Raw genomic sequence first — 27,628 nt, forward strand, 5'->3', positions numbered from 1 at the left:
CAAAGACCTGGGGCCAGACCTGCTTCCCAAGTGACCCAGCGTTCACGGAACAGACCCCCCTGTGCAGTGGGAATCTCACCCGCCTTCTGCACACACTGGTCTCCTGGTCATTCCCCCACTGAGGCCTCAACCTCCACAAAGGCCTTTAAAATACACCATCCGTTCCCTCACACCTTTAGTTGCTCTCGAGGCAACGGGGACAGGTTCAGACTGTGTCCCTGATCCCTTCAGTGGGTGAAGTCTCCCCGTGCTCGGCCAAGGAATGTTCTCAACAACCTCGGCCTGGTTTCTGGCCCTCCACCTACTGCCATGAGGGGCCCGGCCTCCGCCATTCCTCTTCGAGGCTGTTGACCTCCAGCCAAAGCTACCCACTCACTCTTTTCCTGCCCTCTCCCGCCCTGTGCTTTGGCCCAGAGTTTTAAAAGACCATCCACCTTAAAAGCCTCACCTGCCCAGCCCAAACATGCATATCGAAATTCTCCCAGCCTTTAAGGCCCAGCCAAACACTCCCTGCCCAAGAAGGCACCCTGATTCCCCATCCACGTCCTCCACCCAGGTCCATACCTCCCACCTGAGGGCAGGTAATTCCATCCCTCCACCCCAGGGGGGATGAACTGTTTCTCCTTAAACGTTGGCCCTCTAATTTACTATTCATCAGTGGATCTTCCTACAATAATTACTATGACGATATTCTATCAGTAATCTTTATTTCCCTCATTCCTTCCACATTTATTCATTAGGATTTTTCTGTAAAGAAGAGTTGTCCCTCCTCCTCACATATTTATTTATTTCAGTCACTTATATTGTACTTATCAGTATTAACTCAAGGATGTTTACTTTATATAAAATTAATATTAAATATAACTGTGCTATATATTACATTATAGAATATATAATTATATTAAATTACAGTCATTATAAATTATGTATAATGTATTGTCTATAAATTATATTAAATTATATTAAATATAAATACTATTGTGATTTATTTTGTTGCTCAAATTGTTCTAGCTTTGGTCAGGGCGAGCTCGTCTGGATTGCTATAATTTGCTTTACTGGATTATAAGCTTTTTGAAGACAAGAATCATGTCTCACTGGTCTTTTTGTTCCCACAGTCCCAAACACAACATCATGAATATAGTTGATTCTCAATAATAATACTTAATATTTATATACATTTCAGTTTTTCAAATGTTTTCAGGTCAATTATCTTGATTCTTACATTGTTAGAAGAATGTATAAATGAATAAGGACCAGACTAATTCATGAATGATTTTTGTGTATATCCCAAAAAGTTACCTAAATTGAACTCACTTAGGAGCTCAACTTTTATCTGTCTTTCCTTGCTTGAGTCTAGAGCCGCTGTTAGGCAAAACACTTGATTATTTTAGCTGTGTCCAGCTGTGTCCACTTCTGACTCAGACCAACTCTGTATAGGGCTCTTATGAGTAGATCTTAGGTTGTTTTTGCTTGCATGCTTGTGTTTCAAATCAAGCTGAATTTCCCCTGCCTCTCTGCTCATCTGGACGGTGCTGATCTGCTATGGTACACAGGTAGAGTACTGAGATACCTGTCTGAAGTGGACCGCATCCCCAGCCATCACACCCTCTTAATATTGTTCTCGACTGTTGGGCAAAAGCTTCTGGAGTATTATACCCAGCCGTGAACATCTGGCCTCATTTTCTAGGACGGCAACTCAGCCTTACGTGGAGCATGTTGGTTGCTGTCTTCTTGCTAAACTGGCTTGAAATAGGCTGCATCATGGTTGACTTGAAGTGGCTTCAGATGAAAAACATGTTTCCTAGTTATCAAAAGTAACAAGTCTAAAGAAGGATAAGGTGGCATTCTCAGTCTCATTGACCATATCAGAGGAACAGTCATGAAACATTAGTGATTTTTTTATTCAAGAAGAGCCAGGAGGTCTTTTGCTCAACCTGCTGACTCTAATCTTCATTCCCCCTGGGCTCACTTCCACCATTTCACGGCTGGGCCTAAAGAAAAGTAACGGGTGACTAGTGAGTACAGGTAACGTGCCCACATGATGTTCATCTACACCAAGACACTTTTGAAAGGGAAAGAGGATACTATTAATAATGACAACTGGGTGACAATCATAAGTTGAGGCTATCTTGGAGGAACTGGGGTGTATCCTCATTCTATGTAAAACAGAATCCCACCCTTAAAGCAATGGAGACTGGTAAACTTTTACTAAACATATCTGTATCTTCAGGAAAGCCAACAGCAATCCTCAGTGAAGTTTTCAGGGAAAACAGATTGTCTTATAATGGAGTTAAATGTGCAAAGGGATAGAAACTGCTGGGTATGTGGAGGATATTTTTGTGGAAGGGACTCAAAGGCAAGGAAACAGAAGGAGGCACAAGCAGCTGAATACACAAGAAATAATCCTGCTCCTCAAATCAAGAAAGAGAATGCAAACCTCTCTGCCTATGAACCAGCTGAACGGTACATCCCAGCAGAACGGACTGCTATGTAGCATAAACTCATTAGTCTTTCAAATCTTAAACACTTTCTTCTTTCAAGTCAAACCCAATTTTAAGTATTCTGTTTAATAATTTCCTTCAAACATCTAGTCACTTAGATCATTTCCTCTTAAAAGACACGAAACTATAAAGAAGGAAAAATGGGGGCTCTCACCAGGGAAGGTGTGTTCTCTGGGATGTTTTTCTATATTCATTTGGGAGCAGTTACAGACCTCACCATCTACCCAAGCTATCTCCAGTTGGTCTCTAGTAGGAAACACCTCTTTGGCAACAAGTCATGACCCAGTATTATTTTTTCCCATTCTACCAAGGAGGAAATGGAGCCTTTGTAAGGGGCAAATGATGTGTTTAAATTTCTGGCTTGAATCAGTAAGCAGCCAGATTTGGGATTACTCATGCTGTAGCCACGACCCTTCTCTTTCAACTTTAATGGGAATAGTCAACATCCTATTATGTGAGTGTTTGTCCCGAGTTCATATTTTTTCACACAAGGAAAGGCATTTAATGATATAAATCTTTTCAAACCTATAAAGTTAAAGGAGGAGGAAAGTCTTCCACATATCCATAGTGGAGACAGTGGCCTGGAAGATCAGAGATCATTAGATAAGTCTGTTATCTTATGGTAGAAGCCATGAGGATCTATGAGTAATAATTTCCAACTCAGAATATCTGATGAGTGAAATGCAATGAGTGCTTAGGTTAGAACCTGCCCCGAAAGTGTTCAGCATGTAGTGATTATTATTGCTGTTGTTGTAACTATCAATAAGCAACAACTTCAGCCTAATGCCTTGCGGAAAGTTTAAATCTAGTGATACAAAGCAGATTAATAACTCTAGAAACACTGGCATTCCCAGAACTACTCAAGATAAAGTCCACAGGACATCCATATCATTGCTTCAGGGAAGTCTCTTCATTGAAAGTTTCAGCTAGTGAACTTAGAAGAAATGATGGAATAGCACCATTTTATGACCCTAATGAAATAATCACAATAACAACGATCGTCAATGGCTGCTAACATCATACAAAAGAGAGAGAATCAAACACCATATACTTCCAGCTCTATGTATTCACAGAATACTATGAAGTATTCTTGACAAAAATTGAGCCTAAATATGATCACGCCTTTAGAGCTATTAGTTTTCAGGATACACAGGGGATGAGAAATATAATAAACGACCCCATGAAGACGCAATCTGCAAAATCCAAACCATGGGACACTCTACAAGTGATGCAGTTTCTTCAACAGAGTGCAAAAAAAGTGGGGGGAATGAGATATATATAGCTTAAGAGAGATCCTTAGGAACATATAAGAATAGCAATATATGAATGTTATTTGCATTCTAATGTAAATGTCAAAAACTGTAAGGAAAAATCAGAAAATAATTGAGAAAATTTGAACATCATGCTGACTGGATACTTAATAATATTAAGAACTATTTTATTCTTTATGTGTAATAATGGTATTGTGGTTATGTTTTTGTTATTGTTTTAGTTCTTGATCCCATGTATACAACAAAGTGATTAGAAGAAAACATAAGAGAATACAGGGGACTTCCCTGGTGGCACAGTGGTTGAGAATCCGCCTGCCAATGCAGGGGACATGGGTTCGAGCCCTGGTCTGGGAAGATCCCACATGTCGTGGAGCAACTAAGCCCATGTGCCACAACTACTGAGCCTGCACTCTAGAGCCCGCAAGCCACAACTACTGAATCCCGTGGGCCTAGAGCCCAAGCTCTGCAACAAGAGAAGCCACCGCAATGAGAAGCCCGCGCACTGCAATGAAGAGTAGCCCCCACTTGCTGCAACTAGAGAAAGCTCACGTGCAGCAACGAAGACCCAACAACGAAGAACCAGTGCAGCCAAAAATAGATAAATAAATAAATAAATTTATTTAAAAAAAGAAAAAAGAGAATACAGAAGTAGGTAAAGATTTCTTGGTGAACACACAGAAAGCACAAACCATAAAAGAAAAAATGAATATAAATTGAACTTAAAAGTGCTATTCATCAAAAGACACTATCAAAAAAATAGGTAGCAGATTGGGAGAAAATACGTGCAACACGTATATCTGGATGGATAGATAGATACATAGATAGAACACCTATATCTTTTTTTTTAATAAGGTGTCTTTAAACAGTCACACACAAAACAAGGTTATGTATTGATTGGTTGAAACTCCTATATCTTGTATCCACAATACATAAAGACCTCCTACAACTCAAAAATAAAAAGACAAACAACCCAATTAAAAAATGGGTAAAATACTTGCATGGACACCTCACAAAAGAAGACATACAAATGGCCAATAGGCATGTGAAAAAGGTTTCACCATCACTAACCATCAGGGATATGAAAATTAAAATCATAATGAGATACCACTACACACACTAGCATAGCTAAAATTAAAAAGATGAAAAATACTAAATTTTGGAGAGGATGTGGAACAATCAGAACTCTTCATATGTTGCTGGTGGGAATGTAAAATGGAGACAGCCACTCTGGAAAACCATTTGGCATTTCTTAAAAATGAAAATAGAGAATCTGAGAGAGAATACATATATACACTTTGCCACACACCTGAAACTAAAATATTGTAAATCAACTATGCTGAAATAAAAAAAGAAAACCAAAACAACAACACAAAAAGGAAAATATACCTATGACCCTGCAATTCCATTTCTAGATATTTACTCAACAGAAATGAAAATATACGTCCACAAAAAAAGCCCTGTACAAGAACATTTAGAGCAGCTTTGTTCATGCTTATCAAAAACTGGAAACAGTCCAGATGTCCATTAACAGAAGAATGGATCAACCAACTGGCATATCTATACAATGAGACACTCTTGAAAAATAAAAGGGCTCAAGCCACTGATGCAAGCAACAACCTACATGAATCTCAAAGTAACACACTGAATGCAAGAAGCCAGGAGCAGAAAAGTACAGTATATGAGCCCATTTATATGAAATTCTAGAATAGGCAAAAAATAACCGGTAGCAACAGAAATCAGATCAATGGTTGTTTCTTCATGCAGGGCACTGACTGGGAAGGGGCACGAAGGGATGGGGTGATAAAAACATGCTGTTCCTTGATTTGCAGCTGTCCAACTGACTGAATGGTACACAAGTTCTAAGGATCTGAATGTATGTAAATTATATGGCCAAAAAATTGTTTTAAACTTAAAAGAATTCTTATTTATATAATTATATATATATATATTTTTTAAACAAGTGAAATTATATGATATATGGGGTTTTCTTCAAAATAATCCAGAGTCAAGGGTGAGTATACATGAAACAAGTTTGGCCATGAGTTGATAACTACTCAACCTGCGTGATGAGTATGTGGAGATTCATGACACTTTTTATTCTTCCTACTTTTGTTTATGTTTGGAATTTTCCATAATAAAGAGTGAGTGAGAGAAAGAGAAGGGAAGGGGTGAGGGGATGAGGGAGAGAGATGGAGGGAGGGAAGGAAGGAGGAAGGGTCCAACCATGAGATCTACCGCAAAGCACTGAGGAGGAAGCCAAGCAGGACCCTGCGGGGCTGCTGGGCATGAAAGCCTCTCTGTGTCCCCCATTTCTTGTTTGTGGGGAATAGACTCCAGCTTCCATGACCTTCCCTGAGTTCCAGAGGGCAGATTCAAACAGTTGCTAATCAGGGACAAGGGAGGGGCAGTCAAGAAACAGTACTGCAGCCTTGGGGCAGGGTCCTGGTTCCCCCAACAAATGGAAGATGTTAGCATTCTTCATTCCACAGAAGATCACAATTTGATAAACTTGAGAAGCTCATCAGGAGACCACCTGAAGCCAGATTAAAGGACTGCAGGCCCTGCACCTTGATCCTTATCAGCCACCCTGCCCTTGAACCATTGCTATAAAACTCCTCACCAAATCCTCCCAGGTCGGGACACACAGTTTTGAGGGGCATGGGCCCGCTGTGCCCCCCTTTGCCTGGCAAGGCAATAAAGCTATTCTGTTCTACTTCACCCAAAACTCTTTCTCTGAAATTCAATTCAGCACCGGTGCATGGAGGCCAAGTTTCTGGCATGGAGGACACCTCTGGACATCAACTTGGCTCAATCATAGATATGCCTGTGATGACCCTGAAAAGGTCAAGCTGAATTGGATACAGTTCTTTTTGCAAGAGAGACTTATGTCCTACTTTGGAGGATATTTTACAAACAAAATAGAAAAAATCCAGGCAACCACAGAGGCGGAGACTTCCAGTGATCTGGAACTGTTCCCAAGTCTGGGGCAGAGCTCAGCCTGAGGACACCACCCAAATGAAGTGTCAAGGTGCTATCATCACGGGCGACTGACCCTGCCCCAGGGCCGTGGCTGCTGTCCCTCACCAGGGTTTGGAAGAGAGGCCCTCCACCCTGGAGCTCTCCACCCTGGAGCACTCTGCCCTGGAGCTGCGGAGGCTTGGCCCAGGGGCAAGGCGGTGTCGGCCCAGCCTGGCCCTCGTGCTCCGTATTGTAAGCTCATCTCAGCAGGGACGTCTGGGTCCAGCTTACATTCCTTCGAAAATCTTGCAAGATGAGCTGTGTCTCTCCCACAGCTATTAAAAAATACAATTAAATTGTTTTTTAAAAAAGCTTCATTTCCAATGGAAAACAGACCCTACACAGACTGGGTTTTTTTCCTCAGACCTGGATGCACTTAGCGCTGCCCTTTGGTCAGTAGGGATCAAATGGGCTGTGTTTCCAGGTCTGCCTCTTGGCTGAAGCTACTTCAGTGCCACTCCACAGTGTTACTCAGGGATGGATCCTGGTGCTGGCTAGAGGCCAGACCGGGCCTGGATTTGTTAGCACCTCGAGGACAGAAGGCCAGTCTCCTCAACTAGCTTACTCAGCATGTCCTGCAGGTTAGGCAGGTAAAAGCCTCTGATGGATGTTGGAAATTTTAGAGTTTCAGAACCAGTTATCAGGCCAGTATGCTACCTGACCCCAGTAGCCTATTTTTAAAGACTACTCCATGACGTCTTTCTGGTAAACCTCACTACACGTCTGAAGAGGGTAGGAAACGGAAAGCCTCGTGAAGGCAGATGACGGGTCTGTCCTGTGCACCACACAGGACATCCCAGCACTCTGCAGAGGGCCAGGCACACAGGTGCTCAGGAGACATTTAACTGCAGAATGAATGAATGAATGAACGAATAGCAGTTAATGTTGCAGTATCTCCAGAGACTGGTGGTGGTTCTCAAATTTCAGTGTTCACAAAAATCACCTGGAATACTTAAAATGCAGATTTCTCAGCCGTCATACCCCCCCCCTTCCCCCCATCCCAGATTCCTGAATCCATAGGTCTGAGGAGGAGCCCAGGAATTTGCATTTTTACAAATCTTCCCAAATTATTCTGTTGCCCACAGTTGGTAGTTTACACTTTGAGAAACACCGTGTCTTACTTCAGCAAGTTTCCTCGGGGTCTCTAGACATCTTCCCTAGTCTGTGATCCATACAGAGTGGGTTTCCTCTGCTCATTTTAATTCAAAGGGAGGCTGAGGAACTAACTTCAGCAGATGCTAGGTATGGCACATGCAAAATGCTACTAAGATCACAAAACCTTTGGAAGAAACAAACCTTTCCTAAAAATCCACCCACTTTCCTTAATTATAGTTTTTCTTCCATAAGTCTTAGAACTGCCCTGGAAAATAACATTGGCTCATCTCTCAGAGAAGCACTCAATTCCAACACTTTTTTTGTGCTGGTCAATGACCAGCCCTACAGCTTTCAAACACTCCGTATTTGGAACATTCACTCTCTGGAATCTAGAAGGTGGCAGGAGGCCTTCCCCTTCCCCACGTGGGCAGGCTCTCTGCAGTGGAAGCCGGCAGCTCCCTTCCCAGGTGGGGACATTTGAGACAGAGTCAGGCTTCATCTCAAGACGATTAGGTCAAAACAGCATCTTTGGGATCCAAAGCTGATTCAAACTTCTTTTTGCTGTCAAGAATATTAAGAAAGTCTAATCCCAGAGGGAGTATTATTGTCCATAATAAAGACTGAATTTTCATTCATTCAACTGATATCAGTTTCTCTGACACTCAGATCCAGCAGGGGGGATGATGGCTGGGTTTTGAGCCAACTCTTGGAGCAAAGTAAGGTAACTCAGACTCCAAAAGTATTACATAACTGAATGCCCAAGCCTGGAAACATTCCGAAGCCTTTTTTTAGTTACCCAGAAATGACAAAGGAAATTATTTACTCCAGGAGGGTTTGCACGTTGGTGTGGCTAAGGGATCCAAGAATGCATTTTTCTTACGTCTTCCTCCCTATTCCTACTCCTGCCAGTAACCAAGTGACAACAGAATTATTGCTAGCCATCTATTTTTTAAATCATGTGATTTTCTTACAAAAGACGAGGACAATTGTTGTTTCCAAAGAAAGGCACATAATAGTTACATGAGATTCCATACAGCTGTTAAATGCCTCCAGCCAGTCCAATCCAGGCTTTTGAAAATTATTCATGCTTTTAATGGAATATCAATTAAGACAAAAAAAAAAAAAAAAAAGGAGTCAAAAGGGAACTGGAACCTTAAAGATAATACTAATCTAAAATACAGCCCATAGGCTTCCCTGGTGGTGCGGTGGTTGAGAATCCGCCTGCCAATGCAGGGGACACGGGTTCGGGCCCTGGTCTGGGAAGATCCCACATGCCGCGGAGCAACTGGGCCCGTGAGCCACAGCTACTGAGCCTGCGCGTCTGGAGTCTGTGCTCCGCAACAAGAGAGGCCGCGATAGTGAGAGGCCAGCGCACCGCGATGAAGAGTGGCCCCCACTCGCCACAACTAGAGAAAGCCCTCGCACAGAAACGAAGACCCAACACAGCCAAAAATAAATATAAATAAATTAATTAATTTTTTAAAAAAATACAGCCCATAGGGCTCTAAGAACTGTTGAGATCTCATAAGATACTTTCTTAAGAATAAATGAAATTTTCTATTAAGGGTGTGTTTTATCACAACTTCACACGTACTTCTAAACAGAATTGCCTGACTTCAGGAAATGTCTCCTTTTTTACCAAGTCATTGTTTTGGCACACGTGGTGAACTGAGGTAGGAAAAACTGTTATCTTGTAAAGGAGAATGACTACATTCCTTTCAGAATAACATTGTATTTCAAAAGATATTTGAATATTTCAAATTAATTTCAAAATATTATTTTATAATCAGAATGCAAACCCCACCTATTTTGTCTAATTCCTTTCGGTAGGGGAAAAGTGGAGACAATCCAATGACACAACACCGAGGCAAAGATTACAAATGACAGTGTCTTTCTCCGGCTAGGTTCTGTGAAAACAAGTCAGCAACTATCTCAGGGTGACCAGCTGTGCCCTTTTTTTTTTTTTTTTTTTAAGTGGAGAGGCTAGGACTGTTCCAGGGTTGACACAACCTAGCCATTTCTATAGACGTACAACCCTCCGGAGGGTAAGCAGATAAACTGGCATTTCAGTCTTGTTATTGGCAAGTTTGGAGGTGGGAACTAAGCAAAGGGGACTGACCCTGGTCCCTGAGCCCAGAGAGGAGGTATACGGAAAGGGAGGATTCAGCAGCCTGTGGGGATGGCTGGCTGGAAGGAAAGCCATTGATCCCATTTCATCATCGGTCACATCCCCTCTCTTGCCTTTGAACTTTCCTTGGTTGAAGAAAGTGAATAGCAGCTCCAGACTTGTCCAAATACCTTGGGCTTCTCTTGGTCTGTTTTTTAAAAATATTTATTTATCTATCTATCTATCTATCTATTTATTTATGGCTGTGTTGGGGCTTCGTTTCTGTGCAAGGGCTTTCTCTAGTTGTGGCAAGTGGGGGTCACTCTTCATCGCGGTGCGCGGGCCTCACTGTCGCGGCCTCTCTTGTTGTGGAGCACAGGCTCCAGACGCGTAGGCTCAGCAATTGTGGCTCACGGGCCCAGTCGCTCCGCGGCACGTGGGATTTTCCCAGACCAGGGCTCGAACCTGTGTCCCCTGCATTGGCAGGCAGATTCTCAACCACTGCGCCACCAGGGAAGCCCCTTGGTCTGCTTTTAATTTGTTGGAATGTAGGCAGACGCAGACTGGCTCACCCCAGAGGAAAGTCTTTGGCTGTGTCCAGTGGCAAGCACTGACCAGTTGCTTTAGCCTCACTGGGAGCCTGGTGATGACCCAAGTCAGTCAGGCTGGGCTCTGAACTTCTCAGTAGGATGGCTAGAGGGCTGCCTAGGGAGGACTATTGAGGATTATTATGATGGAGCCAGAGCTAAACAAAGACACGTGCCTGCATTTGGAAAAGGAGTCCTGAGAGTCATCTAGCCCACCTATGCAAGGAACGACTCTGATACGAGGGCCTTGAAGGGTAGGAGGAGGCTTTGAGCTGTACCTTGTTGACAAGGAAAGGAGGAGAAAGGCATTCCAGACAAAATCTTCCAGCATGTGAAACAGCTGGAAGCATAAAAGGGAATGGCTGTTGGGTGTGACTGGTACAGAGGGTGGAAGAGACGAGAATGCGGAAGAAGGTAGGGAAAGACCTTGTATGCCTTAGATTAACCTATGCTATTCAGACACCAGGCTAACATTCCTTTAGAAGAAAAACCCTCCAGCCAGAGACCGCTTCTTCCAGGGGGACTCTTGGTATGTCCACTGTGAAGTGAGGGTTCTAGGAAGTAATTAACTGGAAAACAGTCATTTGTTGATAGGTCGAACATATAATTAACCACCCAAACACTTGACAAGAACAGCTAATAATAATTGTGCTGGGCACAATTAGCCCAAGCCTATCTTGGCCAAACCAGAATGTCTGGTCACCACTATTTTGTGACTCCTTTCTATGTGCCAGGCACTGTGATAGGGTCTTAACTCGGGTCATTTGTTTCCCTCAGTAACTCCAGTTGAGCAGGTGTGATTATTTCCATTTGGCAAACCATCATGAATCCCCAAAGCAGAACTGGCATCCTTTTGTATTCCTTTCCCAGCTCCAGAATCTTCCCCTTCCACCCTCCTGTTTCAAAAACTTCTGTTGGGGAATTCCCTGGCCGTCCAGTGGTTAGGACTCCGCACTTTCACTACCGAGGGCCCGGGTTCGATCCCTGGTTGGGGAACTAAGATCCTGAAAGCCATGCGGCATGGCAAATAATAATAATAAATAATAATAATAATAAATTTTAAAAATTAAAAACCTCTGTCAATGCTCAGGGCATTCAGCTACTCCCCTGTGTACCTTTCCTAGCCACTGACATCTACCTGCCACTTGGTTCCTCCCCCAGATTAAAGGCTTGGGCACTTGAAGTTGAGACTTCCTCTCCACCCCGGGCCCTGTAGTCTCTTTTGTTGGCTCTGAAGTCTAATTTGCACGCCCCATGCAATCTTCAGGCTTCCTCTTCCCTGACCTCTTCCACTCTAGGGCCCCATCCTCACTGCCTGTCAATCACCGACTGGCGTGACCACACCCTGGACCTTGAGACAACTTCCTGTTCTCTCCCTCTCTGACTACCATTCCACCTGTTCTCCTGCGTCATCCAAACTGCCAATCCTTTAACGCCTTCGTTACACCCGTCAGTGGTGCACTGGTCAATGTTTAACCTGCTCCGTGGAGGCAGCACGGAGCTGCATATATAACATACGCCTGCATATATGTACGTAAGTTTATTATGAATTTACTGATATAAAGAATATGCAGCACACAATCTATAAATAATAAAATATACAACAGCCTTTACTGTAAACTCTATCAGGCCAATTGATTTTCGGCAAACTCTTCCATCTGTAGCCAACATACGGCGGTGATGGCAATTCAGCCAGGATTTGACAAAGGGACTTGCATCCCAATCCACTAACTCTTTTCTTCATAAATTTGTTTTCTCAATAAATTTTAACTGACATGGGACTTCCCTGGTGGTCCAGTGGTAAGACTCCGTGCTCTCGCTGCCGAGGGCCCAGGTTCGATCTCTGGTCGGGGAACTAAGATCCCACGAGCTGTGCAGCACGGCCCCCCGCAAAAAAAAAAAAAAACTGAAATGATTTATTGTTAAGCCATTTCCCACCCCCGTTCAAACTATATTTATTAAACTGAAACTTTGCTCGGCTTCAGCACCTGCAGTGGAAGCATCCCCATGATAAGATACAACCAGGGCAAATATTTACTTCCAAGAGCAGACAAGAGCCACGTGTAGTTCACGAGGACATGATGAGTTTTGAGTATTTACTGCCTTTGTTTTTTGATGTAACTTAGCAAGTTTATCTAAGTTAACTGCAAATCATGGTGCTATCTGAAATCGGCTCACAAAATCCCTGCACACTTACGCATCAGCTCCTGTGAAATGGGCGATCTGGCTCCAGCACACCACGAGGCCCCCTCAACCTCAGCCTAGCTCTCTCCTCTCCTCATTCCCTATCTTACAGGTTAGCCTGTAAGGGCACATGGAGCTGACGTCCTCCACAGCCTCTGGGTGAACGTGACTAGGGTGAGGTCGAGGTCAAATGGCCTACAAATGTCTCTCAATTTTCTTAATATAGGTCCACTTGTTCTTGGGAAACAAGTATCTCGACTAGTTTGTATTGGGCACATAATGGGTTTACAACTTACTAAGTGCTTCTAGAGTTACCAAGGAGAGGTTATGGACTCTCCTGGAGTTTGGGTCTGGTAAAATGTCTACCCACTCCCCTGTGTAAGAGATGGAGGCCGGCAAATGGGAATGCAGAAAAACCATGCAAATGAGCCAAGCAGCTCTTCGGCTTACCCTGCGGGGAAAGGCTGACTGACTGTCCAGAAGCCTCACTAAGGAAACGAATCTCCAAGGCCTACCATTACCTATGCTGACACCAACTCCTAAGTTGAGGCTTTTCCCCTGACAGGGGAAGTCATTTGCAGACATTACCTCATCCTCCAATCCTCACATCAAACCGGTGAGGCACGTAGAAGGTATCCTCAACCTACCTCATCTGTGGGGAGATCACTGCCCAGGCATCAGGGAAGCTCACTGCTCAGCAAACACTCCGAGTGTCCCTGCCACCAGCACAGACTAAGCAGTGGGTATCTCTGGTTTGTCCTCGAACCAGTTTGCAACCAAAGTGCAAAGCGGACGGTCCTCTACCCCAATTCACCAGAGAGAGCAATCTGTGTTAAAATGGCCCACTGTGAACTCTGTTCTAAGCAGCTAAGATCACCTCACTGGAGCAGCAATTTTAGTAATGTTACAATCCCGAGAGTGGGTTTGCAGAAACTCCAGCAAGTGGGTTACCATCTTAGGCAATTTTAAGTTTTATGGGAACTCTGAAAGTTGCTTGTTGGAGATTGGAGCTCGTGGAAGGAAGGAAATGTAAAGAATGACTAACAAGCCCCCCAAAAGTTGCCCTCTTTCTTCCTGGAGGATGTAAATCTCTACTTTCCACCAGTGGCTGCCAGTGCAAACAAGACTTTCACTTTTCGAAGACATGAACGTGATAAAAGTACTAATACCAAGAAGTTTCACTTAGCCTTTGAGTTCATGGGCAGTAGGGTTGAAAACAGTATCCTGCTACCAGTCAAGCTGAGAAAAGTTGGCCTAAGAAAGTTGGCCTCTATCTCCCTTTTTTCTCCTTAACAGGTGAATGCCTTCTCAAGTATGCAGCTTCTCCCTCTCACAGCCATGTTGGCGAAGCCTGGGATCTGCACAGAAAGCCTCCTCTCCCAGCCACCTGCAAAACTGGAAGTTCTCTCTTGACCTTCTAGATGCCCATGCCACTCTGTAGCTTCCTCTGGTCAAAGGATCCAAAAGCCTGCCCTTCACCTGCAGCTCGTACCTCGGCTGTCTCCATCTCACATCCGGATTACCCGCCACCACCCAGGACTACCTACCTGCCTTCCTCATTCTTTCATGTCAGCACAGACCTCCCTTTCCATTCCACACTAATGTCACTCATTTTCCAGTTACTTAAACAGGAAAACATCCTAGAGACCATGTACCTATGTGATCACCAGGGTAATTTTCTACACGGAATAATAAATGAGAATAAGGAAACCTAACATGAACACACTCTCAGTTTAGAGGTCACGGCCCAGCCCGGCTGCAGGCTCATGACCCACGAGGAACACTAACAGATGATACAAGGTTCAATGTCCACATGACAGTGACTACTGCCAAGACTGCCGCTTAGTGCAATACGTCTCTTGGAACAGCCTTCCACCCACCTAACCACACCAACTGGTGTAAGTTTAACCAGCACCATCATTGTTACAGTAGGTCAGCTCCAACGTGGAGAAACAATAGCCAAGGCAAAGTCCTACAGTGTGGCAGGTCCACAGGTCAAGAAACAATCCGTCAGTCTCTGGTCACAGCAGGGGCCTAGATACTGTCCGAGGAAGGAAGTTTCTCCCTCCATGTTAACCATCAAGCTCCAACCATGGGATCTGTCGCTTCCCACTGTGTTGCTTCCTCTTATCAACTGATGTTAAAACGTGGGAACTGGTCTTAATAAATGACATTAGGTGCGTGATTTTATGTATATGTACAGAGGGTTTTGAAAGGAGCCTGCTGGTTTGAGTTCTGGTGGTGCAATCAAGGCGTTTTTCTGCATTTGGACTAGATCACTTTTCAAAGTGATCTGTGCACAAGACCCAGGTCTGGGGGTAGATGCTTTTATCTGTTCCGCACTCTGGGCTTCTGACTATCGTGTCTTTTAAAGCAAGGGTTCCATTGCTGGAAGGCAGGCAGGAAAAAACAAAAAGCAAAAACCCTAAAAGCTGGACTGATCTTCCAGTGTCTAAACAGATAAACATTAGAATGACCTATTTCCCTTTTCCTACTCCAACTCATTTGGATGTTCCCTTGCCTAGCAAAAGAGTCAGAAGCGTGGAGAGACGGGACTTAATCCTGGTTTTAATCCTGGATTTAACCATCATTAATCTAATCCTAGCTCATTCCTCGGGCATTTTCTGAAAAAAGCAAACAAAGAAACTTCAATCTGCAGCCACTGAGTGGAAGACACAATGCCCCCCCTTCACGTGGCCTTGGCCTTGGGAAGCCACTGCTCCCACCACACCACCCATCCCTGCTCGCTGATCTCCTAGCCAGGGCCCTCCCCAGCCTGCCCTTTAGGTGTTTTTACCTTCAGCTCCACCTACTCCAACATGAGGTCTCATATGCCTGGTCATTTCTGTGCCAGATGTAGTGTCAGACGTTCCACGGATGAAGTGCTCCAGGGTGGTTTGTTACCAGGGAGTCTACTTGCTCTTCAATTCTTGGGGACTATAGTTTGGTCCCAGAGGGACTGTTTCCACCCCCACCCCCACCCCCCCACAAAGAAATACCAGATTTGAATAAACCATGGCACCGTGGCTGACAAGGTTTTAACTCACGTGAGAGCAAAACACAAAAAAACAAAAAAACAAAAAAAAAACCCCATAAACCTAATAAAGAGCTGATTCTGCACAACTGGAAAAGAATGACACCAAACCATTTAAACATCATTTATGTACATTTATGGCTTTATACAGTAACAGCAAAGATTGTTCTTGTGTCTGTAAGTACATCAGCATCATCAGGCACTTCTCAGAGAGTACGGGAACGGGAACGTGGAACCTGGTACTAAACGCGAGTAGTGAAACGTGGGCGGGAGTGACTGCGTCCTGACGGGATGGACGTGGCCGCACCTGGCCAGGCCGCCAGGCTGTCACCCCCCGCCCCCGTCAGGGAGGAGGCCAAGAGTAATGCTAGGCTGTTCTGTTTGCATAAACCACACTGCAACTTTTACCGAATGGTTACTCCCAAACTAAAACCACAAGAGAAACTTCTTGGTTACAAGTCAGTTATAAATTAAGAACTCTTAGGAGCTGAATGTTAAGAATTTCCATTTGGGGGTTGGGGAATGGTGGGTGGGAGGGGAGGACTGGTAACATATATCCAGCAGCTGAACGAGTCCAAATCGTATATTTTGGGGGAATGGTTTCCATTTTAAGTGTCTTTCTCCTCTTTGGGGGATGTTTCACTGATTTACTGCTCACTGGGGTACAACATTTACTAATTAATTTAGACTTTGTCAGTTTGTCAAAGCAGAACTTTCCAAGTAACACATCTATGACCTAAATATATTCCATACGTCTATATTACGGAAACAATACTTTATATTTAAAATATCTGAATAGCTCTATAATACAATATGCTTTTAATAACAGTACAAACCAGAGGAAATAAATCAAACAAGGCTGCATAGGTGATCATCATTTGCACATTTCACAAAGCAATCATGTACAATAACTGATATACTCATTACTCCAGAAAGTCAGTATTCTTACAGAAAAAGAATTACTAGAGGTCACATAATGTTTGTTTTCAAAATAGACAAGGTGCCTTTTCACTGGACTTCACGGTACCCCGGAGAGCTACCCAGGATTCTTGTTAGAATTTCAACACAAAGAAAAATTTGAAGGAAAAAAAAAAAAAAAAGATATTTACACAGACTCAAGAGGAAGCAACATCTTTTTAAAAGTCACTCTACCAAGTAGTAAGATTTTAACAGTGATTTGTAGCTACGGTTGCCTCTTCAGTGAACAAGGCGGCTGGGGAGGCTCACCGTGCGATGCCTGGGAGGCGGGGAGTGGTGGCAGGTGCACACAGAGCGGAACACGAGTACTCTGGCTCCAGCGAGCTCTAGCACGTGTGCAGGAGGCACTGCTCAGAAGAACTAGGGCTTCTATGACCAGACATATTTTGGAGTGGCCAACAAGGAAGATGGCTAGAGAGGCGGCTGCTTAATTTTCAGAAGCACAGAAGTCACTGTGGGAACTTACAGTAGAGCCTGTCTCCTGGAGGAGAGAGCCATCAGCACACCTGTGTTCTTGTTAAACACGGAGGAAAAACCAAGCCAACAGAGACGCAACTCACAGGCGAGACAAAGCAAGTGGGAAGTGGGCTAGGTTCACAGAAATCAGGGCCTTCTCAAGAAGGCCAGAGGAACGTTTTTGTGCACCTGTTCCTTTTATTGTGCGGATTCTGAGCATTCCACGTGACTTGAACACACCGGTGGATTAAGTGGCACGCAAAGCCAATTAACTTGGTCTATCAGTACAGGTAATTGGAAAATGTCAATATTACAACATAATGATCAGAATTATAATTTGGGTTGCTAAAGGCAGAAGAAACTCTCCAATTCTTAACTTACGCTAAGGCTTTTTAAGATAAATTCAAATATACAACTTACAGCTCGTTTGTTGGTTTTCAAATTCATTGCCCCAATTTTTAAGCAAGTTCTATTCCGTTTGGTAGCCATCTGCACTCATGAACACAAAACATTCTAAAAATCACTCAAGTCCCACTTAAAAATTCCCTGCTTCGACTTAGCCTTCCACAGTGTGCCAAGTAACCCAAGGACAGAGGGAAAGAGGGATGAAGCATGAGTGTGGACCTAATTCTTCAAGGCAGAGCTACAAAACCAACCTCCACCTAGACCAGGAAGAGCACAGTATTACGAGGGAAAACTTTTGCTGAAGCTCAACTCAAAAAGCTTAAGTTGATCAAAACCCCCAGCTTGAGAAAGGAGCACTGTTTTAGAGGTGGATCTCCCCTTCTGATCTACAAATATTACGAGGCCCCCCGCCAGGAGTACTTGAAACAAAGAGCACACAGGCATCAATCAGAAGAGTCAATGCTGTGTGGTATGCTTAATTCACAGGATAGCAGAAGCGGATGGAATTTTTTAAAAACACATACATAAAAAAGTATCAAGTTCTCCTAAACGTGAAACACAAAATGTTCATAACTATACATCACTCTCCTGCCAAGATAGGGCCAGAAATGCTGAGTGTGCAAGTACTAATTACAATGATTGTAAGATTAGTCAGAAACATCACCAAGTAGCATCCCAAAGTGTACAAACCAGTTAAGCACGTACAAAATTAGTACTAATCCAGTTAGAAATACAAAATGAAAATTACGGATGCTGCTTCAAATATCTGGGATTCCACAAATTTACAAGCAGACTATGTAACAAAGTAGACTCTAGTTTTAAGAAAACATTACAGTTCAATATCTATTCCAAAAATGATCTCAAGTCCCAACAATAACATCAAAAATCATTCATTTATCTGGAAATTAGAACCATTTAAGTGTTTGTACAAATTTGCAAATAACAAAATAAACAAACAAACAAAACAGAAAAAAAAGAAAGAAAAGACCTGTACAAGGCTGGCGTTTAACCTATTTTCTATTTTTTATTTTTTTCCAAAAGAGTTTTGGTAAGTCCATTAATTCAGCAGACGGACAACAGGCTGTTGGTTCTCCTGTGAATTATGTGGCAATGTGAACAGGTCCAGAGCTGTTCAAATGGAGGTGCAGAATGGAGAGCTTGGTTCTTTGTCATTCATCAGTTCAGCAGAACACAGGTCGTGTACAAACAAAAGTTTAACTTATCAAGGACATGAGACCATCACAGTATTACAAAAAGAGTAGAAACTTTCCTTGGACCAAATGAATATTTAAAAAAAACAAAAATGCACACAAATACAATTCTGTAGCTACGGCTTATATACAAAACTTGAAAGCACACCAGGATCCAAAAGTCTTTTCTGCAATTATATGGTGTAGTGAGTTTGGCACTTCATTGTAATGAAATTTCCAATGGCACAGTCCTTATCTACAGCAGCACGTAACCTGCAAACATCGGGCAAACATCCTGTACAGGAAAAGTGTCTTCGCTGCCAAGTCTGACGAAAGGAAAAAAAGAAACACTTTTTTTCTTTTTTTTTTAATCAAGAAAACGAAAAGGTAGGGTGAAGGACATCTTTGGACTGCTTCTCTCAGTTCCTGCTGTCAGACAATCTGAAGTACTTTTAAGTGTAGCCTAGGAAAGAAAACACACACACACACACACTCATTGAATATACAGCCAAATTAAAATCAACTCAACACATTAGGGTGACAGACACACTGCAGGGAGAGCTGGACTTTCTCAAACAGCTCTGAAATCACTCAGTGGGAGAAAATTCCACTTTAAAAAACCCTTCAGCATTTGATTTGTATCAAATGTATTCACTTACTGACGAGTTACTAAAAAGATGCAGCCATCTAGTCTAACTGTCGAAAGAAACTCTTTAAAGCAGTTAGAGGAAAAGCTTCCTTATGCTTAAGCTCCAAAGGAAAATTTATAAGCTGCGAAAGGGGCGGAGAATGTATGATCAAAGATGCCTCTCTGCAAGGGGCGGCCAGCTGCCATCCAAAAAGCCCCGACCATGGCGGATACAAGGCAAGGTACTGGGTTCCTCTCTTTTATGTCCTGTTTTCAGAAGGTCTTTTGATATCGGGGCGCTCTTACCTGCTCACTCGCTCACTCTCAGCCTGACACCCAGCTGTGTGTCGTCGTCTTGACACTGTGTGGGAAGCTTTGGTTGGGCAGCACATTGTCAAAGTTAAAATCCAACGTATCTCCATCCATGAGGTCGTTGCGGATGATGGACTCCACGTCACAGTCCAAGCGCTCGATAAACATGCCGTCCAAGTCACTGGGGAGCTTCTCCTGGTGGAGAACGCCCATCCTGCCGTAGCCGTTGCAGCTGCTCACGGAGGAGTAGCCCCCCAGGGCGTTCATCTGCATGGGGTGGGGCAGAGGCACTTGTAAAGCTGTCTTCACTGGGGCCAAGCGGCTCATACCCGAGGTGTGGGGCATGGTGTTCACCGCGTGGGGCAAGGCACGCCCATTCACCGCAGACGTTGACTGAGCGTGTCCAGGGTGGGTGTGGGAGCTGGGGTTCATCATTTTGTTATGAGATGCCTGGCTGCCATAAGCGGGCATGACCGAATTAGGGCCCATCAACACATTCTGGCCAAGGACGCGGCTGTTGGGTTGAGCCACCCCAGGATCAACTGGTGTCATGATGTCATTGTGGGGAGGAGAGTCGGAAGTCAGTAACTCCTTCAAGAGTCCCGGTGCACAGTTATACTGACTCATGCCTCCATAACTCGATTTGCTGTCCTGAAGCGTTTGCATAGGCATCTGGGGCAAAGGGCTCATGCTGGACTGGCCGTAGGTGTATTTTTGGTAGTTTGGGCTGGGTGAATTCAGACTGGTGTTTGGCGGCGCAAACGAGTAGCATGGCGTCTGCTGCATCATGGTGCCCGGCGAAGACTGGGTTGAAACAGTTAATGACGTTGGTGATGAGAGAAGGTTGAGATTATCCAAGAGGTTTTCCATGTTCTCAGGACTGCTTATCTCAGACAGACTGGGCAGAGTAGAAGCCATCTTCGCCGCTGACGGTGGGTACACCATAGAATGCACGTCCCCGTCTCCGAGATCATCCTGCTCAGTCATAATGGGAGAAAGTCTCCCGCTAATAGTGCTAGCATTCGAGCTAGTTCGAGGGCGAAATGTACTCCAGTTATCAAAGTCGTCATTGCTGTGAGAGCCAGGGCTTGCAGGCCACTTGGAAAACTGAGACCCTGGGCTGTCCCCGGCACCCTCTTGGCCAGCCTGCAGGGACGCTTTTTTCTTGGCAGCTCGGCCTCGGCTCTTAGCAAATTTACTGTTGTTGTCCATGGATGCGGCTCTTCTCCTGGGCGATTTCCCACTCTTGCCTCCCTCGGGATTAAGCATCCACCAGGAACTCTTTCCAGTTCCTTCATTCTGCACGCGAATAAACTTGCTGTGTAGGGACAGATTATGACGAATTGAATTCTGTAAAGCAAAACACCATGTTAGAAATACTCCTCCAATTGGAAAACCCACTCACTATTCAATAGAGACACGTATCACATGGAAGACAAGTCAAGTTTTGAAAGAGTTTATGGTATAGATTGCAACCTGTACAGTCACTACACGAGAGCTCAAATCAGTAAAGAAACAACAGTATCGTATCTTAAAAACAGTATCTGTGTCTTAATTTAACGAGGGGACAAAGTTAAATGAGCATTATTATAAACACCTTCTTTTATATAGCTCTATTTTGCAGGGAAATTACAGGAACTGGTTTTAAAACCACTTGGATTTGCTATGCAAATAGCACTCCATAACAAAGTGCTATCAAAACCCCTTTCCACTCTACCACGCCTAGAACTACTACTAATTCTCTTCGGACGGCACATTTGCCACTTACACAGCCATCTAGTCTAACTGTCGAAAGTTTTATATTATGGGGCCCACATGGTCACGGAAAGGAAAGAAAGGAAGCAAGATATATTCTTAGTCAAGAATTAAAAGTCTGAAAACTAGTAAGACGTCGATTCATTTACATCCTTAAAGTCCATTAGGCAGATATAGGTGAATATAAGGACAACTGGGCTGTTGTTGTTTAACTTTAGAAAGTTAAACTGCCAAAAAAAACGAGAGAGAAAGAAAGGAAGGAAGGAAGGAAGGAAGAAAGAAAGAAAGAAAGAAAGAAAGGAAAGTTTAAATTCAAATGTTGTTCGCAACCCTCTCCTCCTAGCAATAACCAGTAGCACGCACCAACTAACTCAGCCTCTGACACCCGTCAGAGGTTACACTCTGGCCAAAAAGCCGGTCTGGGAGGGAAGGAGTGGTGGAGAGGACAGAGAGCTGGTGGCTCTGATCCACTGAGTACGGCTCCACAACTAAATCGCATGCCCCCTGGGGCAGTTAGTAAAGAAAATCAACTTTTTCTGGAGCACTTAGGTGGCTCTGCTACTCACTGGCTACAAACCTTGGGAAACTGCTTGGCCCCCATGTACCTTACAGCCCCTTTGGGGCTGTTCTGTGGATTCCACGAGATAAGGTAGGTCAAATGCTCAGTGGCGTGTGCAACATGGTAAGCGGTCACCAAGAAGAAGGTGTCAGATCCCAACTTGGTTGGGGGCTGGGGAGGAGGGGCCCAAGGCACCGCCCATTCTGAGCCCATTTCCCTCCTCCTAGTCACTGGTGTGTCGGTAGGAGCTTACGGGTATCGCAGACACAAACCCACCACTGCAAACACGCTGCAACGGGAGCCAGAGACAGTTGCAAGCTCCAGCAGAAGCCGTGGAGCCAGACGGTAAACAAGGAAGCCCGAATGCAATTCCGCTACTGGACACACGGCGAGACTGACAGCATCTGGAGAACCTCTGGGACACGTGGACAAGGAAAGGGGGGCTCCCGAGGAGGAGGGAGCTTCTCTGACAGATTTTTTTGCCCCAGCACAGGACAGGGCACGCAGCAGACTCCGTCATCAGGGCCCTGATCCCAAGTCCAGGGGCGGGGACCTAGGGACCTGGAGCAGGGCTGTGTGCGCTGTGTGCGTGGCCCCCAGACTTCCCTGGCTTCCTCTGCCGACTGAATGCCAAGGCTCAGCGACCAAGCCCCCCGGATCGCTGCGGGCCCCTCCCTGACCACGGAAAGGCTCCGGCTGGATTTGTGGTCGCCCAGGATGCAGCCACGACACCCACACCCTCACGCCATCGCCGTGGGACGCAGATGCTTGAGTGCCAATCACTGCACCAGAACAAAGCCTTGGCACACAGCAGGGCAGGCCGGGGCTCAACACAGACTATGAGTTCACAATTTTCCTCATTAAAAGGAGGTAGAACACGAAGGAAAAAAATCTCACTTTCTAAAAGGAGATGCAAAAGTCATAGTGAGGCCGGACAGTCAAGGCTGAGAAATCCACATTTCAAAACGCCCTCTGACCCTCTGTACTACATTCCACCCAAGGATTGCAACACAGCAGCTATGTGACGAGCCCTTCTGCCAGGCCCAGGCAAGTGTGGGTCAGCCACGGCCCTGAATGGGGACTTCCAGGCTGGACGCTGGGCAGGTGTGTAAGTGGATGGCAGTGAGGGTTTTCTTCTGTTGCCAAGATTCTCCTCTTCCTTCTCACCTACAGATCTATCCCCAACTCAAGACCGGCTCTGAGGACTTTGTGGACATACAAGAACCCCCTAAAAGAGGCCTAGCACTGCAATTCCCCAATGTCCTATTTCATCCCCATAAGATTCCCCAAACCCTATGGGAAGGTTTTACTTACACGCGCGCGCGCGCACACACGCACACACACACGCACACACTGTGTGCTCCCAATATTCCATCATGACTATTTTGTTCTTTGAACACAACAGAAACACAGATAAGCGACGATGAAATCTCTGGAGGAAAGGAAGCTTGACTCCTGTCCCTGTCACATTTAGTTAATGATAAAGGGGAAAGATCTTCCTAGATGGTGGCTTCCTGGCTGTCTGTACTGCCTGGGGGAGGGGGTGGCACAGCTCTGTGATTCACATAATTAGATCAGATCATTTGCAACTGCAATTGGGGGACATTTTTTTAATCTTATTTTTGCCTGGAAGCCATTCCTTTTTTTTTTTTTTTTTTTTTTGCTGCATTGGGTCTTTGTTGCTGCGCACGGGCTTTCTCTAGTTGCGGTGAGCGGGGGCTACTCTTCGTTGCAGTGCGTGGGCTTCTCATTGCGGTGGCTTCTCTTGTTGCGGAGCACGGGCTCTAGGTGCACGGGCTTCAGCAGTTGTGCCACAGGGGCTCAGTAGTTGTGGCTCGCGGGCTCTAGAGCGCAGGCTCAGTTGTTGTGGCATGCGGGCTTCAGTAGTTGTGGCACATGGGCTCAGTAGTCGTGGCTCGCGGGCTCTAGAGCGCAGGCTTCAGTAGTTGTGGCATGCAGGCTCAGTAATTGTGGTTCGCGGGCTGTAGAGCGCAGGCTCAGTAGCTGTGGTGCACGGGCTTAGCTGCTCCGCGGCATGTGGGATCTTCCCGGACCAGGGCTCGAACCCGTGTCCCCTGCATTGGCAGGCGGATTCTTAACCACTGCGCCACCAGGGAAGTCCCTGGGAGACATTTCTAACAAGACTGCAGAATCTGTCATGATGAAATCTTTAAAAAGTTCAGGAAGCATTCACTAGCTCGGATGGGACATATGCTGACTTACCATTTAGATTTACAAAAAAAAAAAAAAAAAAGGTTGGGTGGGGGGGGAGTGGGTGTAGAACAACCCCTTACTTATCAAAACATTATGCTACATATTTTCCTAAGAGGACATTTCAGGTCGCTCTTTGAGCAACAGAGCTGTCTCCTAACTTTGCCAACAATTAAAAAATTTTTTTCCGAACAGGAAAAGGTTTGCTGCGCAGGGCTTGTTACATAAATTCCTGTTTTTCACACAGCCGGCAGGACATTAAAGAAGCTATGATTTCCAATGGGGGATATCGGAGTGGAGGGTGTTGAAGAGGTAAAGCTTGTAAAAAATACGTGTCGCTATTAATGATGTTATGTCTGCAAATCTCTGCCGGATGCGGTGGACACAGCCGAGGCAGGGAAAGTGCGGTTCCCCGTGACCTGTGCAGAGAGCCACACGCGGCCAGCAGTGCTCTGAGCTGTTCAGTTCTTCGGCCACGAACAAATTACCACGTGAGGAGAGAGGTAGGGTGAGAGGACAGGAGACTCGTGCGCTGCAAACCACTTACCTAAATCCCGAGTTTCTGCATGAGACCATCAGAGAAAAAGACCACTCAGCAACTTGCCCCTCCACTAGCCGTAGTCTCCGCAGCCCGGGCTTGCCGCTGGTGCCGAGCTGGCTCTCCTCTGCACACGCCCTTCGGCCGCCTGCCCCTCGACTCTCCCTCGCCTTCCGCGTGCCTGGCCACCCCGAGCAGGGCAGCGGGTTCTTGGGAAGCCCGACCCAATGGAAGCCCGTGGATCGTGTGGGGGGAAGCGGCAGCCGGCACCCGGTGCGGTGCACCCTGGCTTGCTCAACCTGCTCTGCCAGCTGTTTCGAATGCTGCTCGGGTGTTCATTTTGTGCACTCTACAGACCGGATTCCAAGCTTCTTAAAGGGCAAGGGGCTGGCGCGTGTTTTTATTTCCTCATCTCAAAGCCCCTAACAGATGCTCTTACACACAAAATACATTCAATGAACGTTTGTTGACTGACATCCCAAAAACATCACAGGGAAGGTGTAATGCCTTCCACATCTTTTCTCTATCCATTCGTGTACCAATTCATGCCAAGTAACTTTTATTGGGACTGATTTATGCTGGGCGCAGTGAAGGACATCAGAAGGAATTAGTCACAGAGTCTGCCCTCCGGGTGTTTTATGATCTACCTGGGGAAGGAACAAGTCCACCTAAATGGCCACTCGGGACAAAAAATGATGTACAAAGGACTGTCCAGGAGCCTCGACTTTTTCCCGCCAAAGGTCACCACCACCCCCAACTTCTGTCTCAGCCCAAGTGTCCCTTCCTTCCGGAAGCATTTCCTGAGAACCCCATCCCAGCCTGCAGCTAACACAGGACCTGATTTACTCACCACAGTCATGCCTCTGCTATGTCTGGTTCCCCACTACGCTGTGAGCTGCATGAGCTCAGGGACCTGGGCTGTCCTCTTGTGCGCTGTACCCTCACAGCTCCATCACCAAGTAGACACTCAAGTATCTGCTGAATGGATTAACAGGTCCTACATGTACGGGGTTGTCGTGAAGATTAAATGAGATAACAGGTGTCCTTACCTCAATCGATATCGGCCGCTGTTATTATTAAGATAATGGCACCTATAAGATAACATGTCTGTGTTTTAGAGACTCACCCATATTACAAACATTGGTCTCGTTTCTTTATAATCGTACCTTGTACTGTTCCCACTAAGACGAGGCTTTTACATGTTAGTTGCTGGGAAAATAGACCAGTTTTGCGGTAGTAGTTAAGATATTTTCTCTCTGCACTAGATATAGTGTCTGCTGTGGGCAGGTGCTAATGAAGGAATTTAGATACTACAGCTGGTCTGTTAACGCGCTTGCCGGGCACGGGGCACGTTCTCAGAATCCTCAAGGTGGCTGCCGAGCCTTGTGTGCGGGCCCCGCGCTCCGCGTTCAGCTGGAGCGTGACGGGGAAGCAGCGGCAGGTGTTAGAGCAGGGCCACTTCCAAGGCCACAGGCTGGTGTGTCTCCTCGGGGGACGTTGTGACTGAGCTCTGCGGGCCCACCGCCCTCCTGGCTGCAAGAAGCCACGCTCCAAGGCTGGGCCCCGGAGACCCTGAAGACACAGGGCAGGAACTGCCCCTTCCCTGGACGCACCTAGCCTGGATGTCTAAAGCAATAATCGGAGAGCCACCGACGTGCAAGAAGACATCTTTACACTTTTCACCTACTTTACATTTTTATCTCATTTTTAAAAATGAGCATGGAGAAGTTGATTTGAGAACTAAGTTCCGTTTCTCCATCCTTTAGCCATTGAGTAAAAGCTTGTCTGTTCCAGCCTCAAAACAAATTAAGTAAATAAAAATGAGCAAATGCATTATGCAATATATACAATATGTTGGTATAGTATAAATGAATAAACGTAACATCAAAAAGGGTGTGATTTTTACAAAAACATTTAGAGAGCACTAGTCTATTACAGTAAACTTCCAGTCTACTAGAAGCCCCAACAAAGAAAACCAAGGGAGCAGAACTAGACCTCTTGTCAAGTCTAACGAACTCTTTGGTCCCCCAAGGCCTGGGTTGAAAAAATGGCCTGGGGGTCCAGCCCTCGGTTTGCTCCCCTCCTCCCCTGCCCTCCTGAATCCCACCTTCAGACCTGAGCTCCCACCCGGCTCCGTCCAGCCCACCCAGCAGTGTACGTGGAGACCACCACCTCTCAGCCACAACTCTAGCCATCACTGCTGCACCTTACTTTCTGCTGGGTATTCTAAGACTACTCTGGTCTTTGTGTTTCACCAGGAATAAAACAAAACCAGCAACTTAAGCTGAATACATCCTGCTCAGGATCCCCTGGCCTTCATACTTTACACGTGGATTTTACTTAACAGTTTACAAACGGCTTTCAATACATCATGTCTCATTCCATCCTTGCAAGAGCCCTATATAAGGCAGGTATTATTGGCCCCGTTTTAAAAATAGGAAAACTGAGGCTCGGAAAATGAATCTCATGCAAAATAACTCTGCACACAACACCACTGCCAGCTGGAGAAACCACTTTTTGGCTTCACCATCATTAAGAAGAATCAAAGGAACATACTTAAGACTGAGGTTACATGTGTGCATCTTGAGGGAGCGGAAATAATTCTGTTTACAAACACTAGTTTAGAAAACTCCTTTTCTGCCTCAATGGGTAATAAATTTACAAAATATGATTTGCTTTTAATTCTAATTGGTTACTCTTTGTGGCAGGAAAGCAGAGCAGCTGAAATGTGAATTTCAGATGCGAGCCACTGCCCCGGGGAAAAAGCCTGTGCAAAGGGGCTTTGAGGACCCACGAGGG

The 27,628-nt window shown here is 45.3% G+C and overlaps 1 protein-coding gene across 1 annotated transcript in view; it reads right to left on the reverse strand.

Annotated features, from left to right (window-relative positions):
• Positions 1 to 15,907: 15,907 nt before the first annotated feature.
• FOXO1 (forkhead box O1) overlaps positions 15,908 to 27,628 on the reverse strand; it is a 91,074-nt gene continuing 79,353 nt past the window's right edge. Inside the window, exons 2-3 of the mRNA XM_082365455.1 lie at positions 19,761 to 21,116; positions 15,908 to 19,289 (exon numbers count right to left, since the gene is read on the reverse strand). Of these exons, the coding sequence (XP_082221581.1) occupies positions 19,779 to 21,116 (1,338 nt within the window). The 3' untranslated portion in view covers positions 15,908 to 19,289; positions 19,761 to 19,778. The remainder of the gene's footprint in view (positions 19,290 to 19,760; positions 21,117 to 27,628) is intronic.

This window comes from Balaenoptera borealis (genome assembly GCF_965194805.1).
Source record: "Balaenoptera borealis genome assembly, chromosome: 18".
In the NCBI taxonomy this organism is placed as follows: domain Eukaryota; kingdom Metazoa; phylum Chordata; class Mammalia; order Artiodactyla; family Balaenopteridae; genus Balaenoptera; species Balaenoptera borealis.